Source organism: Triticum urartu, chromosome 1 (genome assembly GCF_003073215.2).
Source record: "Triticum urartu cultivar G1812 chromosome 1, Tu2.1, whole genome shotgun sequence".
Taxonomy (NCBI): domain Eukaryota; kingdom Viridiplantae; phylum Streptophyta; class Magnoliopsida; order Poales; family Poaceae; genus Triticum; species Triticum urartu.
Genome location: NC_053022.1, coordinates 564,097,476 through 564,112,259, shown reverse-complemented (window position 1 = coordinate 564,112,259; position 14,784 = coordinate 564,097,476). Strand labels below are relative to the sequence as shown.

Here is a 14,784-nt window from a genome sequence, read left to right as displayed (position 1 = left end):
ATAACGCTTCCGCTTACGGTCTACGAGGGTACGTAGACGACACTCTCCCCTCTCGTTGCTATGCATCACCATGATCTTGCGTGTGCGTAGGAAATTTTTGAAATTACAACGTTCCCCAACAGAAACACAATCTGGTAATGAACATGAACCTAGTGATAATGTTAATGATGATGTTCATGTTGATGCTCAACCTAGCAATAACAGTGATGTAGAGATTGAACCTGCTGTTGATCTTGATAACCCACAATCAAAGAATCAACGTTATGATAAGAGAGACTTCGTTGCTAGGAAGCATGGTAAAGAAAAATAACCATGGGTTCAGAAACCCATGCCTTTTCCTCCTAAACCATCCAAGAAAAAGGATGATGAGGATTTTGAGCGCTTTGCTGAAATGATTACACCTATCTTTTTGCGTATGCGTTTGAGTGATATGCTTAAAATGAATCCTTATGCTCAATATATGAAAGATATTCTTACAAATAAAAGAAAGATATCGGAAGCTGAAACTTCCACCATGCTTGCCAATTATACTTTTAAAGGTGGAATACCTAAGAAACTAGGAGATCCAGGAGTACCAACTATACCATGCTCTATTAAAAGAAACTATGTTAAAACTGCTTTATGTGATCTTGGAGCCGGTGTTAGTGTTATGCCTCTCTCTTTATATCATAGACTTGATTTGAATAAGTTGACACCTACTGAAATATCTTTGCAAATGGACGATAAATCAACTACTATACCTGTCGGTATTTGTGAGGATGTGCCTGTTGTGGTTGCAAACATTACTATTTTAACGGACTTTGTTATTCTTGATATTCCCGAGGACGATAGTATGTCTATTATTCTTGGTAGACCCTTTTTGAATACTGCAGGGGCTGTTATTGATTGCAACAAAGGCAATGTCACTTTTCATGTTAATGGTAATGAACATATGGTGCACTTTTCGAAGAAACAGCCTCAAGTCCATAGTATTAATTCTATTGGAAAAAAATTCAACAATTATTATTGGAGGTTCTGAATTTCCTCTACTACTATCAAGAAGAAATATGATATTCTTATTGTTGGGGACAAGCATATCCCCGTTGAGGTAACATAGTGTTATTCGAAAATTCTTCGGTTTCATGTTATTCGGAAAGAGTTTGTTAACAAGACTTGATCAACCTTGTTGATGGATTCCTTTTGATGAGCATGAGATGGATGAAGTTAGAAAGCACAACTCTCTGTACTCTCCTTTTACTTTCTGTTATTTAGATTAAATAAAGCAATAATAATATTTTCTGTCTGTTTTCTGAATTATCCCTGCAATAAAAAATACCCCCAAAATAAAAGTTCTCCAAATGCACCAAAATGAAATATTATTTTTTGTAGAATATTTAAGAATATTTGGCACTGAGAACACACCTAGGGGCCACACCACCTGGCCACGAGGGTCTACGGCACGCCCAACCCCCGGGGGCGCGCCCCCTGCCTCGTGGGCCCCATGTGGCCCCCTCCACTTATTTCAGCACCCATTCACTTCATCTTCCTCTAGGAAAAAAAATCCTCCCATAGCTCAAACTCGTGTTCTAGCTCATCTTGCTGCCATTTTCGATCTCCTTGCTCAAAGCTCCATTCACAAAACTATTTGGGGAGATTGTTCTTCGGTATGTGACTCCTCCAGTGGTCCAATTAGTTTTTGTTCTAGTGCTTTATTTATTGGAAATTTTTGCTACTTAGGCGACCCTGTTCTTGAGCTTGCATGTCAAATTTATATGGTCCCAAGTAGTTCTAATGCATGATATAGTCTCTAGACACTTGTGGGAGTAGTTACTATTAATTTTGTTAAGTTTGGTTCACTTTTATTTTGAGTCACTAAAAATTTCAGAAATTTTTCAAAGGAAGAAAAATGTTCAGGAAAATGTACCAAGGTGGTTCCTCAAGGAAGTGATGACCCACAAGTATAGGGGATCTATCGTAGTCCTTTCGATAAGTAAGAGTGTCGAACCCAACGAGGAGCAGAAGGAAATGATAAGCGGTTTTCAGCAAGGTATTCTCTGCAAGTACTGAAATAAGTGGTAACAAATAGTTTTGTGATAGGGTAAATTGTAACGAGCAAAAAGTAACAAAAGTAAATAAAGTGCAGCAAGATGGCCGAATCCTTTTGTAGCAAAGGACAAGATGGAACAAACTCTTATAATAGGAAAAGAGCTCCCGAGGACACATGGGAATATCGTCAAGCTAGTTTTCATCACGTTCATATGATTCGCGTTCGATACTTTGATAATTTGATATGTGGGTGGACCGGTGCTTGGGTGTTGTTCTTACTTGAACAAGCATCCCACTTATGATTAACCTCTATTGCAAGCATCCGCAACTACAACAAAAGTATTAAGGTAAACCTAACCATAGCATGAAACATATGGATCCAAATCAGCCCCTTACGAAGCAATGCATAAAGTAGGGTTTAAGCTTCTGTCACTCTAGCAACCCATCATCTACTTATTACTTCCCAATGCCTTCCTCTAGGCCCAAATAATGGTGAAGTGTTATGTAGTCGACGTTCACATAACACCACTAGAGTCTAGACAACATACATCTTATCAAAATATCAAACGAATACCAAATTCACATGACTACTCATAGCAAGACTTCTCCCTTGTCCTCAGAAACGAACGTAAATACTCACAAAGCATATTCATGCTCATAATCAGAGGGGTAATAATATGCATATAGGATCTGAACATAAGATCTTCCACCAAATAAACCAACTAGCATCAACTACAAGGAGTAATCAACACTACTAGCAACCTACTAGCACCAATCCCGGATTTTGAGATAAGAAATGGATACAAGAGATGAACTAGGGTTTGGAGATGAGATGGTGCTGGTGAAGATGTTGATAGAGATTGCCCTCTCCCGATGAGAGGAGCGTTGGTGATGACGATGGTGATGATTTCCCCCTCCCGGAGGGAAGTTTCCCCGGCAAAACAGCTCTGCCGGAGCTCTAGATTGGATCCGCCAAGGTTCCGCCTCGTGGCAGCGGAGTCCCGTCCCGAAAAGTTCCTTCTTATTTTTTTCTCATCGAAAGACCTCATATAGGAGAAGATGGACGTCGGAGAGCCACGAGGGGGCCCACGAGGTAGGGGGCGCGCCCTAGGGGGGGCGCCCCCCACCCTCGTGAGCAGGGTGTGGCCCCCCTGGCCTTCATCTTTGGCGTGGATTTTTCTTTATTTCTTTTAAGATGTTCCGTGGAGTTTCAGGACTTTTGGAGTTGCGCAGAATAGGTCTCTAATATTTTCTCCTTTTCCAGACCAGAATTCCAGCTGTCGGCATTCTCCCTCCTTATGTAAACCATGTAAAATAAGAGAGACTAGCCATAAGTATTGTGACATAAAGTGAAATAACAGTCCATAATACGATAAATATCAATATAAAAGCATGATGCAGAATGGACGTATCAGGAAGCAAGGACCGAGGCTCGCGATACGTGAGCCGGATTATGAACCACTGAGGGAAGCTCAAGTGTTGGCTTGTGAATGTCCGTCAGAGGAGCTTATGGTCCATGCAGGCATCAAGGATGAATTTGACGCACATGTGCGTAATGCTGATCTTGAGGGCTTCGTGTCAGATAAGTGCCCGCAATACCACTACCTAACTGATTACTTTGTGAGAAGGTTTAAATTTACATCCTCGCGCAACTCTCACACTGTTTTATTTGATTTATATGATAAATCATATACCATGGACCTAGAATATTTTAATATTGCTTGTAAACTCCCGCAATGGGGCAATGTTAGTGAACCTCGCAAATCTGAATATAAAGATTTTCTTGCTAGTATCACTGTGGGGGAATCTAGAGAAATCACACAAGCTACCATAGGGAGCATTCACTTTCCTTCCATACATTATTATGCTCTCTTTATAGGTAGATGCATTAACGGTAAAGATGAGGCTTGACACATGTGCGTTCCAGATCTTAGTGTCCTCAAAAGTGCGGTGTTAGGTGATAAACAATATAATTTGGGGGCCATTGTTGCATGGAGATTGCATCACAACAGTGTAAGTGGAGATTTGTTTGGTGGAATTTATGCAACTCGTGTAGCTAATTATCTTGATGTGCCTATACATGGAAATGATATGGAGTTACCTCCTGCTTATCTAGATTATAATGCTATGGTTCGCCATCAGTTTGTTGAGAGGAATGAGCAATCCCTCCAGTACCGACTAATCTTTGACAGACATCGCGCTGTCCATATTGCTCTCACTGCTCCTACTTTCTTTGACTTTCAGGCAAAAATGAGATATGTTATAACTAGGGAGGAGGCGAGCGAGGGAGAAGGAAAGGGGGTGCCGCCCCCCTTCCTAGTCCAATTTGTACCAGAGGGGAAGGGGGCGCGTGACCTGCCCTAGCAGCCCCTCCTCTCTTTCCACTAAGGCCCATAAGGCCCATTAAACTCCTCGGCGAATTCCCATAACTCTCCAGTACTCCGATAAATACCCGAACCACTCAGAACCTTTCCGATGTCTGAATATAGCCTTCCAATATATCGATCTTTACATCTCGAACATTTCAAGACTCCTCGTCATCTCCCTGATCTCATCTGGGACTCCGAACAACCTTCGGTACATCAAAACACATAAACTCATAATACCGATCGTCACAGAACGTTAAGCGTGCGGACCCTACGGGTTCGAGAACTATGTAGACATGACCAAGACTCATTTCCGGTCAATAACCAACAGCGGAACCTGGATGCTCATATTGGCTCCTACATATTCTACGAAGATCTTTATCGGTCAAACCGCATAACAACATGCGTTGTTCCCTTTGTCATCGGTATGCTACTTACCCGAGATTCGATCGTCGGTATCTCAATACCTAGTTCAATATCGTTACTGGCAAGTCTCTTTACTCGTTCTGTAATGCATCATCCCGCAACTAACTCATTAGTCACATTGCTTGCAAGGCTTATAGTGATGTGCATTACCGAGAGGGCCCAGAGATACCTCTCCAACAATCGGAGTGACAAATCCTAATCTCGATCTATGCCAACTCAAAAAGTACCATCGGAGACACCTGTAGAGCACCTTTATAATCACCCAGTTACATTGTGATGTTTGGTAGCACACAAGGTGTTCCTCCGGTATTCGGGAGTTGCATAATCTCATAGTCAGAGGAACATGTACAAGTCATGAAGAAAGCGGTAGCAACAAACTAAACGATCATCGTGCTAAGCTAACGGAATGGGTCAAGTCAATCACATCATTCTCTAATGATGTGATCCCATTAATCAAATGACAACTCATGTCTATGGCTAGGAAACTTAACCATCTTTGATTCAACGAGCTAGTCAAGTAGAGGCATACTAGTGACACTCTGTTTGTCTATGTATTCACACATGTACTAAGTTTCTGGTTAATACAATTCTAGCATGAATAATAAACATTTATCATGATATAAGGAAATAAATAATAACTTTATTATTGCCTCTAGGGCATATTTCCTTCAATAAGGTATAAAGGAAATCTAATCCGCTAAGGGCATCTCCAAGATTGACACTTAAACCGGACACCGCATTTGTCCGCGGACCAGTGAGGACCAGTTCACGGACACTAATGTGAGAGCCGGCCATCCAACGGTATCCACAAACATTCACCTCTTTTTTTCAAAACCCGCAAGCTCAAAATAATTGCATATCAAAACGTAGTTTATCTAAAAAATGTTCAAGTGCGATAGTAGTTCTAATTTAAATAGTGCAATCTAACAAAGTTTGCAAATTAAAGTAGTTCAAACTTGAATTCAACTGGCACATATGAACTAGTTGTACCCTTTAACCGCCTAGAAATTCTCAATCAAATCTTCTTTCAGTTTCTCATGAGTTGCTAGATGCCAAATTTGTTGATGCATTTGAACATACTCATACAAACGTGGCCAGATTCTGATCTGGAAGTTCGATTGGATCATCCATGTTCTCAAATTTAAGACCTGAGGCAGCATCCCGTAAGGTCTTTGGATCCATTGTTTAGCACATCAATGTTCAACACACTTGATGTTAAGAAGTAGATGCCTTCAACTAAGTGCTCTGCCTTTTGAATCGGCTCTTCCATCTTATCGCGTACAATTGAAATCTTCTTTCTCGTGGCCACATCGAGTGAATCAGTGGGATTTTCTTCTAGTAGGTTCCCTTGTTCATCATAAACATTCTCCCTGCAAAGGTGAAAAGATTGTTAGACATTATTATTTTGGAGTAACAATAAAAAATCAGTGGGCATGCATTATGATAATTTTACCTTTTGCACCTTTTCCGCCATCTTTTCATAATGTAGTAGTTGGGAAGCTCATTTTGGATCTCAATCCTCAACACTTGGATAATATGTCGACATGGAATACCGAGTGACTCAAATAACTCTCAATCCTCAACACTTAAACAATTCGCTACCATGGTTGTAGTGTCATAGTTGACATCTCTAACCTTACCAGATCGACCTCTAGGGGTCACATTTTTTACCCCCACACCTTGTGTAATACCGTGAACACAACAATGGTCTCTAATAGCAATACCTTGTAGCTGAAATTTCTCAAACACCTCATACGTGAATACCTCACTACCTTGTTTCTCCATTGGCCATGGTGTAAAGAGTCGTGGGGTGGTATGTATGCTTCTATTATCTGCCATTAATTCTTCCTGGCGTTGGCATTCTAAAGCCGTGTCAAATCTAAGACAGAACTAAAAAAATGCGAGCCTTCGATGAATGAAATGATTAAAAAAAAGAATTTGCACTTTCTGACCTTGAAGTGGTTCGGAGAATGCCCGCTTGAGATATATCCATAAAGTAGGCCGGTATCCACTTATCTCGGATGCTAAAACTCTTAGCCAACGACTCATTTTCCTCCAACCCAAAATCTTTAATGATGGAATTCCATTGTGACTCAAACTCAGTTGGAGTTTCTGAACCCCAATCTTGTCCAAAATTCAGAATCTTCTATAATCAAAGGTCCAACCTTTTCGGGCACCCTTTCCATTATATGCCACATGCACGACCTATGCACAGTGGTCGGAAGAACTTCATCAATACCATTCTTGATGCTAGCGGCTTCATTGGTTATGATGAGTGTAGGTGTGATACGTCTCCAACGTATCTATAATTTTTGATTCTTCCATGCTATTATATTATCTGTTTTGGATGTTTATGGGCTTTATTATACACTTTTATATTATTTTTGGGACTAACCTATTAACCGGAGGCCCAACCCAAATTGTTGTTTTCTTGCCTATTTCAGTGTTTCTAAGAAAAGGAATATCAAACGGAGTCCAAACGGAATGAAACCTTCGGGAGAGTTATTTTTAGAACGGAAGCAATCCAGGAGACTTGGAGTAGACGTCATTGAAGCTTCGAGGAAGCCACGAGGCAGGGAGGCGCGCCCTACCCCCTTGGGCGCGCCCCCACCATTGTGGGCCCCTCGTGTCTCCCCTGACCGACTTCTTTTGCCTATATATGCTCGTATACCCTAAAAACATCGAGGAGCAGAATAGATCGGGAGTTCCGCCGCCAGAAGCCTCCGTAGCCACCGAAAACCAATCTAGACCCGTTCCGGCACCCTGCCGGAGGGGGGAATCCCTCTCCGGTGGCCATCTTCATCATCCCGACGCTCTCCATGACGAGGAGGGAGTAGTCCACCCTCGGGGCTGAGGGTATGTACCAGTAGCTATGTGTTTAATCACTCACTCTCTCTATCTATCTATCTCTCGTGTTCTTGAGTCGGCACGATCTTGATGTATCGCGAGCTTTGCTATTATAGTTGGATCTTATGATGTTTCTCCCCCTCTACTCTCTTGTAATGGATTGAGTTTTCCCTTTGAAGTTATCTTATCGGATTGAGTCTTTAAGGATTTGAGAACACTTGATGTATGTATTCATGTGCTTATCTGTGGTGACAATGGGATATCACGTGATCCACTTGATGTATGTTTTGGTGATCAACTTGCGAGTTCCGTGACCTCGTGAACTTATGCATAGGGGTTGGCACACGTTTTCGTCTTGACTCTCTGATAGAAACTTTGGGGCACTCTTTGAAGTTCTTTGTGTTGGTTGAATAGATGAATCTGAGATTGTGTGATGCATATCGTATAATCATACCCACGGATACTTGAGGTGACATTGGAGTATCTAGGTGACATTAGGGTTTTGGTTGATTTGTGTCTTAAGGTGGTATTCTAGTACGAACTCTATGATAGATTGAACGGAAAGAATAGCTTTGTGTTATTTTACTACGGACTCTTGAATAGACCGATCAGAAAGAATAACTTTGAGGTGGTTTCGTACCCTACAATAATCTCTTCGTTTGTTCTCCGCTATTAGTGACTTTGGAGTGACTCTTTGTTGCATGTTGAGGGATAGTTATATGATCCAACTATGTTATTATTGTTGAGAGAACCTGCACTAGTGAAAGTATGAACCCTAGGCCTTGTTTCAACGCATTGCAATACCGTTTATGCTCACTTTTACCACTTGCTACCTTGCTGTTTTTATATTTTCATATTACAAATACCCATATCTACCATCCATATTGCACTTGTATCACCATCTCTTCGTCGAACTAGTGCACCTATACAATTTACCATTGTATTGGGTGTGTTGGGGACACAAGAGACTCTTTGTTATTTGGGTGCAGGGTTGTTTGAGAGAGACCATCTTCATCCTACGCCTCCCACGGATTGATAAACCTTAGGTCATCCACTTGAGGGAAATTTGTTACTGTCTTACAAACCTCTGCACTTGGAGGCCCAACAACGTCTACAAGAAGAAGGTTGTGTAGTAGACATCAAGGTGCTACCCCTCCCATTGCTCTTAGGAGGGTCTGAAATAAAATGTATGACTCATTCTTCTCATCTACTAAGAATCCGGCACCAAAAAATACACTTTGTAAGTGATGATTGACCCATGTAAATGATGCATATATCATGTTGTACTGATTAGTGGTGTATGTAGAATCAAAGGATGACACATCACCAAAGTGACTATTGTTCTTCCTACTTGTGGCATCGGCCCAGAACACATGCATCAACTTCCCATCATCATCCACATCAAAAATCATAGAAAAATGCTGAATTCACTTTCTGCTTTCTAGCTAGTCGGGCCACAAGCATTTGAGCATCCGCATAAAAAGGGCAGCCCCAGTGCATGTAGCATTTGAGCATCCGCATCTCTGATTTTATACCCGAGTCCGCGGTAGTAATTCTGCAAGCCCCTCTTCGTGCACCAACATTTGGAATCCCGCCCTCACTAACTTGTAGTAGACTGTATGTCTGGGAGGTTCCAATGCTTGCCTTATGACATGTATATAGGGTATTCTTTGCCCTCTCACTAACCCTGCGATTCGATCTGATCAAATGACACTTATTAGGCAATACAAGACCATGGACATGGTGCTCGACCCATGAGTCTATCTTGTAGGTGTTATTCCCACAAAGTCTAACAAAGGTACGGGCATCACAACCGCATCGTGTGTTTGTCTGCTTACACCTTTTTCTCAAGGGGTCACCAGTCTCCTTAGTATCTTTTGACTTGAATCCTTCCCTATTACACATAAAGCGCTTAGTCCGGATCACCTTATTGTCAATCTTCTTTTGCTGTCCGATACAAACTGCAAAGTCCGATTGATGTGCCTATGCCTTGCAGAACTTCTCCACGGCCTCGGGTCCCTCAAATGCTGTACCTATTTTAGGCTTCAAATGCTCATCACATTCAGGTGTAATAGACAATGTCAAGAACAAACCATGATACACACATTCATGCGTAGCTCATTGAATTAAACAGTTTCAATTGTTAGTGAAAACTGAACTTACAGAAAGAGGCATGTTTGTGTTCTTCTTTGGTGTACCGAATCCTCCCTGGGACATGTGCATTTTGCACGTTATGGATTGGCTCCATATTACTACACACACGGCTACACGATTAGCCTTTCATACAACAGCCACACGTTGTGTTGTATATCCAAAATGCAAGGACTGAATTTCTGTGCTGTGTTACCTGAAACTTATGATGTTGTCTTTGTCCCTGAAAGTATGCGTGGTCGGCTTCGGCGCACGACGCACTCGGATCCGAAGGGAGCTGGCTTCAGTTGGGGCCGGACGTGTTGGTGTACAATTACTACAAAATCTGTCAAAGACGCACGATTTTGATCGTGGGGCTGAGAGCAAAGGGGCACACGGATACAGTATACGAGACGGATTCACAAGATATGTAGTATATCTATATCTGCACGTAAACCAGAAAGAAAAACTCACTCTTTCATAGCGCGCACCTGACTGAACGTGCCCACGCCGCACGCACGCGCCGCCGCCGCCGCCGTTGTTCCCCCGCGCGGTTAGCCGCCCGACGGCGCGCCGTTCCCCCCCTGCCTAGATCGTCCGCCCCTCTGCTCCGAAATCGACGCCGGCCTCCACCGCCCGCCCGCCCGCCCATCTGCTGCTCCTGCTCCGGCATCTCCACCTCCGTGCAGCCCGGCGCGGCCAGATGGAGGCGGCGGCCGGAAGGGGCCTGGACCTGGCCGGCCCGCTCCGGGACCTCCTCCCGCCGGTGGACTTCTGCTGCGCGTACGGCTCCACCCTCACCCACGCCCGCCCCGACGGCACCTCCATGGTCGACTACATCCTCGGCGTCGCCGACCCCCTCCAGTGGCACTCCGAGGTAGGCTAGCTACACCCCCGGACGGCAAAGTCCCTTCCTTTCCGCATCACGCTCTTCTCTGTAGCTTTATCCTGCCCGTCAAACTGTACCTCCCTCCCTCTGTTTGGTTTGATGCTATCAGTGTCATGGTTCGGTTGCAGAACTTGGCGAGGAACCCCACACATTACTCTAGCTGGATGGCGCGCCGTGGCCCCGAAGCCGTACGTACGCTCTCATTGTCCCCAAACATATCATCTGCTTGGTCACCTGGTTAATTGACGGGCTCACTAACTGTTCCATTTGTTGCTTCTTGGTGGTGGTCAACTGGAACCTCAGGTCACTTGGCTCGCAGATCGTGTCGGTGTCGGGGTCTACTTTAATCCCTTTGTCGAGTGGGGAGACAAGGTAACTGCAACCAGCCGATTACCTTCACGGATATTGTGTTTGATTGTATTGCGGTGTATTTTGGTTAATGTGAATGTGCATTGAGTTCTGAGTGACAAATTGTTGCTTTGTGGGTGTAGAGGATCAAGTATGGGGTGGTAGCGATGAAGGACCTGACGGCGGATATCTTGACCTGGGACCAGTTCTACCTAAGTGGCCGACTGCAAAAACCTGTACGTGTATCCTCTTCTTGTTTGCCACCGGAACATGATTGAGTATATCTACAATTATGCCATAACTTTCTGTTTGCCTGGTCTGGATAATTTCACTGTGACTACTTTAGTTTACTCGTGATGCAACTTTGCTTCCTCTATATCGTTTGACATATGTTCCTGTGAGAAATTTAACTATCTGAGTATCTTTTTGCTGTTTTGTTTATACAGGTCCATGTTCTTGTCGATAACTGGGATATAAGGAAGGTTAACACAGTTAATCTGAAAATGGCAGCTGCAGCTTCTCTGCTTCTTTTGCCAAAAGAATTCACAGAGGTTTGGTGGCAACTTTGATTTGATGTTTACTACCATGAATTATTTGGTTACTAAAGTATTTGTTTTGATCTTTCTTTTCTTGACCCCTTTTTGTGCAGCATGACCTATACGCAAAAATTTGCGGCCTATCTTATATGGGTGACATAAGGATGTTATTTGCCGAAGACAAATATAAGGTAATGAAAATGCATGTCAGCCTTTGTATAGGCCCTGAAGTTATTTAAAATTCAGTTTAGAATGGTGATCCTGCTAGTTGGCGTGTACAAAAGCCAGCTCACACTATGTACTTTGAAATGTGAAAATGGCATGCATGCTATATCTTTTGCAAATTGAACCACAAATTAGGGCACATTATGTACCTTTGTGGCTCCATCGTTCCAAGTGTGTCTATGGTGCCTTTACTGCACCATACTCACTAGTATGATAACTATCCACTTAAGATAGTAAAATATGTTAATGGAACTTCTGTTTATGACTAACGAAATTCTCGTGCGTTTGTACTTAGTTATTACAGTACTTGTTATATTCTATATCTGTTGTTTAAATGCTTGTGTCATCATAATCTCTAACTTTGTGCAAGATAAAAATATTATCTCGAAATATATGTCAATTGAACCAACCATTCAGGATGGACAACAACTATGTTATATTTCCTAATAATTTGAGAGGTGATCTCAGTGAGGATGAACCAACGGCCACCAACTCAGATCTCTATAATTCTGCTTATGATTTGGTGCTTATGTGGACTCTGCTGTAATTCAGGTCAAGAAGATTGTGGACGGTAGTTTCCAGCCATTTCAATTGATGTACAGACCCCTGATACAGGAGTATATTTCTGAAGGGATACTGAAGATGTCAGATTACAGACAACAAAAGGCTTTCAAGCAGGTTTTATTTCTTTTTCCTCACACATGCACTGTCAAATGCATCATTGATAGCCTACTAAGATGTTTGATAAACCTTGATGATAGCAGCATCACGTAGTTAGAGTTGCTGATTGGATACCTCGTTATCCACACACATGCTTTGCATATATCTGTTGTAAGACGATAACATTCAATGTATTCTGAACTGTTGGCCTTGTAGTCCCCTGGAACACACAAATAAGATTAGCTCTATCAAGTCTACACCTCAACAAACTGGAAATTGTTCGCAAGGTTCACTGCTGTCAAAATTCATAAGCACAACACTACAATTGAGAGCCAGGCCTAACCAAAACAACAGGGTAAAGAATCTATGGACATACCAACTACACGGTACTTAGAAGTCATTCAATCTGGAGAGTTGTGTAGTTCCAATGATGCCATATACTGATATCTAATACCAACTTCTATAAATGCGATTTGAAAAATGCCCTGCTGACTAGAGTTTTTCATCATACTGTACTTATTATATGCTAAATGCATCAACCACAAAATTATATTTTCTTAAAATATGCAGACACTTACAAAAATATTGACAAACAAGGAAGGTAAATCAGTAGTGGCACTATAGGCTAAAAATAAATAAATTGTCGGTTCAAATATGGTTTAAGGTACCACTTAAACAAATGGTTCTAGGACAGACGGGGCAGTATTAACTGATCAAGGGAACTACTGGTTGTATAAATTGTCTGTACTCAGTAGAAAATGGCATCAATCACAAACAATCAGCACTAGGGCCAACAATGAGAATACAATAAGAACTTCTAGAACCAACCATAAACATCAGAGTTCTTTCTCTCAGCAAGAACTTCTATGAACCGGTGTGTGCATGCAAATGTGCTTATGTGCGTCTCTTGAACATCTTGATAATTATCAAAGATATATGTGCAGGACTGTGGTGTATCTGCAACGAATGAACTGTTCTCTTCTCTCCCGCGTATGATCCAAAGGAGACTGCAGGGAAGATTCACATCAAATAGCACAGGTACTGATGTTTTCTGTCCAGATCCATTCATATTCGCGCTGCCGATTCCTGCAACGCATCCTAATGATTGGTTTTCTCCCTAGAAATACTGACTCACATACCGACCCGCACGTTGGTTCCATCGAAAGAGGTGGCAGCGGCATCCGTCCGCACGGCTCTGAGGCGCCGCGTAATGGTTTCGAGCGCACGGCAAGCAGCTTGTGGGCTGCTCGCCTCTGGCGGCCTGGTCGCCGCGCGGTACCTGGGGAAGAAAATGTCCAAGGCCTTGAGCACCCGATGTTTGACTTTTTTTTAGTAGTTATTATACATACGGAAGTCTTGGCTTCCCCTAGTTTAACATTTAGGATATGTTTGTTGTAGACTTAAAAGAGTGCACTGGTGGGTTGAATCAAGCATTAGTGGTTATATAACATTCGTGGTAGTGGAGACGAAACAAAGGAGAAAATGATTGTCTTGTGAGGATCGAACAAAGCAGCCAAAAGAGGTAGGCGCAAAGCATACATAAAACAAACATATATATCAGAACACATGCAATTTTGAGTACTCCATCCCAGTGGACTGCAGGGTACGTAAAGAATCCATGGACATGCCAGCTACACGATACTTACAAGTCGTTCAATCTCGAGACTTGTGTAAGTGATGCCATATACTGCTATCCAATACCAACTTCTATAAACACGATTTTAAAAACGCCACGCTGACTAGAGTTTTTCATCATACTCTACTTATTATATGCCCACAAAAATATTCGCAAACAATCAAGGTAAATCAGTGATGGCACTATAGGTTTAAAATAAATAATTTATCGGTTGAAATAATGTACCATTAAACAAATGGCTATAGGACAGACGGGCCAGTATTTACTGATCAAGGGAACTACCGGTTGCATAAAACTTCAATTGGACAAATGGCATTTCCACTTTCATGGACCTGTCAAAGTGTCAATAGGGGCCCTTCAAAAAAAAAAGTGCCAATAGGGGCGGATTCAACCGTTTTCAGCAGGCTGTATACACCGCTAATGGCCGCAGCTAATGGCATCATTATTAGCTCATATAAAGATACAAGTATTACTCGTATTATTCATTGCACCAGCAACACTGAATATAAAAGGCCAGAGCCCACTAGCCCATACATCTAGGCGTATAGTTGTGGCTGACTAGCGTTCCTCTGGATACAATCTGATCCATCCGATCGATTGAGTGCGTCTTCTACTGGACTCTTAGGGCTTTGCCGTGGCCGCCGGCCGCCGGCCGCCGTGCATGCCATCCGCCGTCATGCGTGTCCTGCTAGAGTG

The 14,784-nt window shown here is 42.6% G+C and overlaps 1 protein-coding gene across 1 annotated transcript; it reads left to right on the top strand.

Annotated features, from left to right (window-relative positions):
* The first annotated feature begins 10,356 nt into the window (after positions 1–10,356).
* LOC125539668 (phosphatidate cytidylyltransferase, mitochondrial-like) lies at positions 10,357–13,944 on the top strand. Its single transcript, XM_048703177.1, has 9 exons — positions 10,357–10,671; positions 10,812–10,871; positions 10,987–11,055; positions 11,175–11,267; positions 11,478–11,582; positions 11,681–11,758; positions 12,345–12,470; positions 13,397–13,490; positions 13,574–13,944. The coding sequence occupies exons 1-9, from the start codon at positions 10,498–10,500 to the stop codon at positions 13,783–13,785; spliced, it is 1,011 nt and encodes a 336-aa protein (XP_048559134.1). The 5' UTR covers positions 10,357–10,497; the 3' UTR covers positions 13,786–13,944.
* The last annotated feature ends 840 nt before the right edge of the window (positions 13,945–14,784 follow it).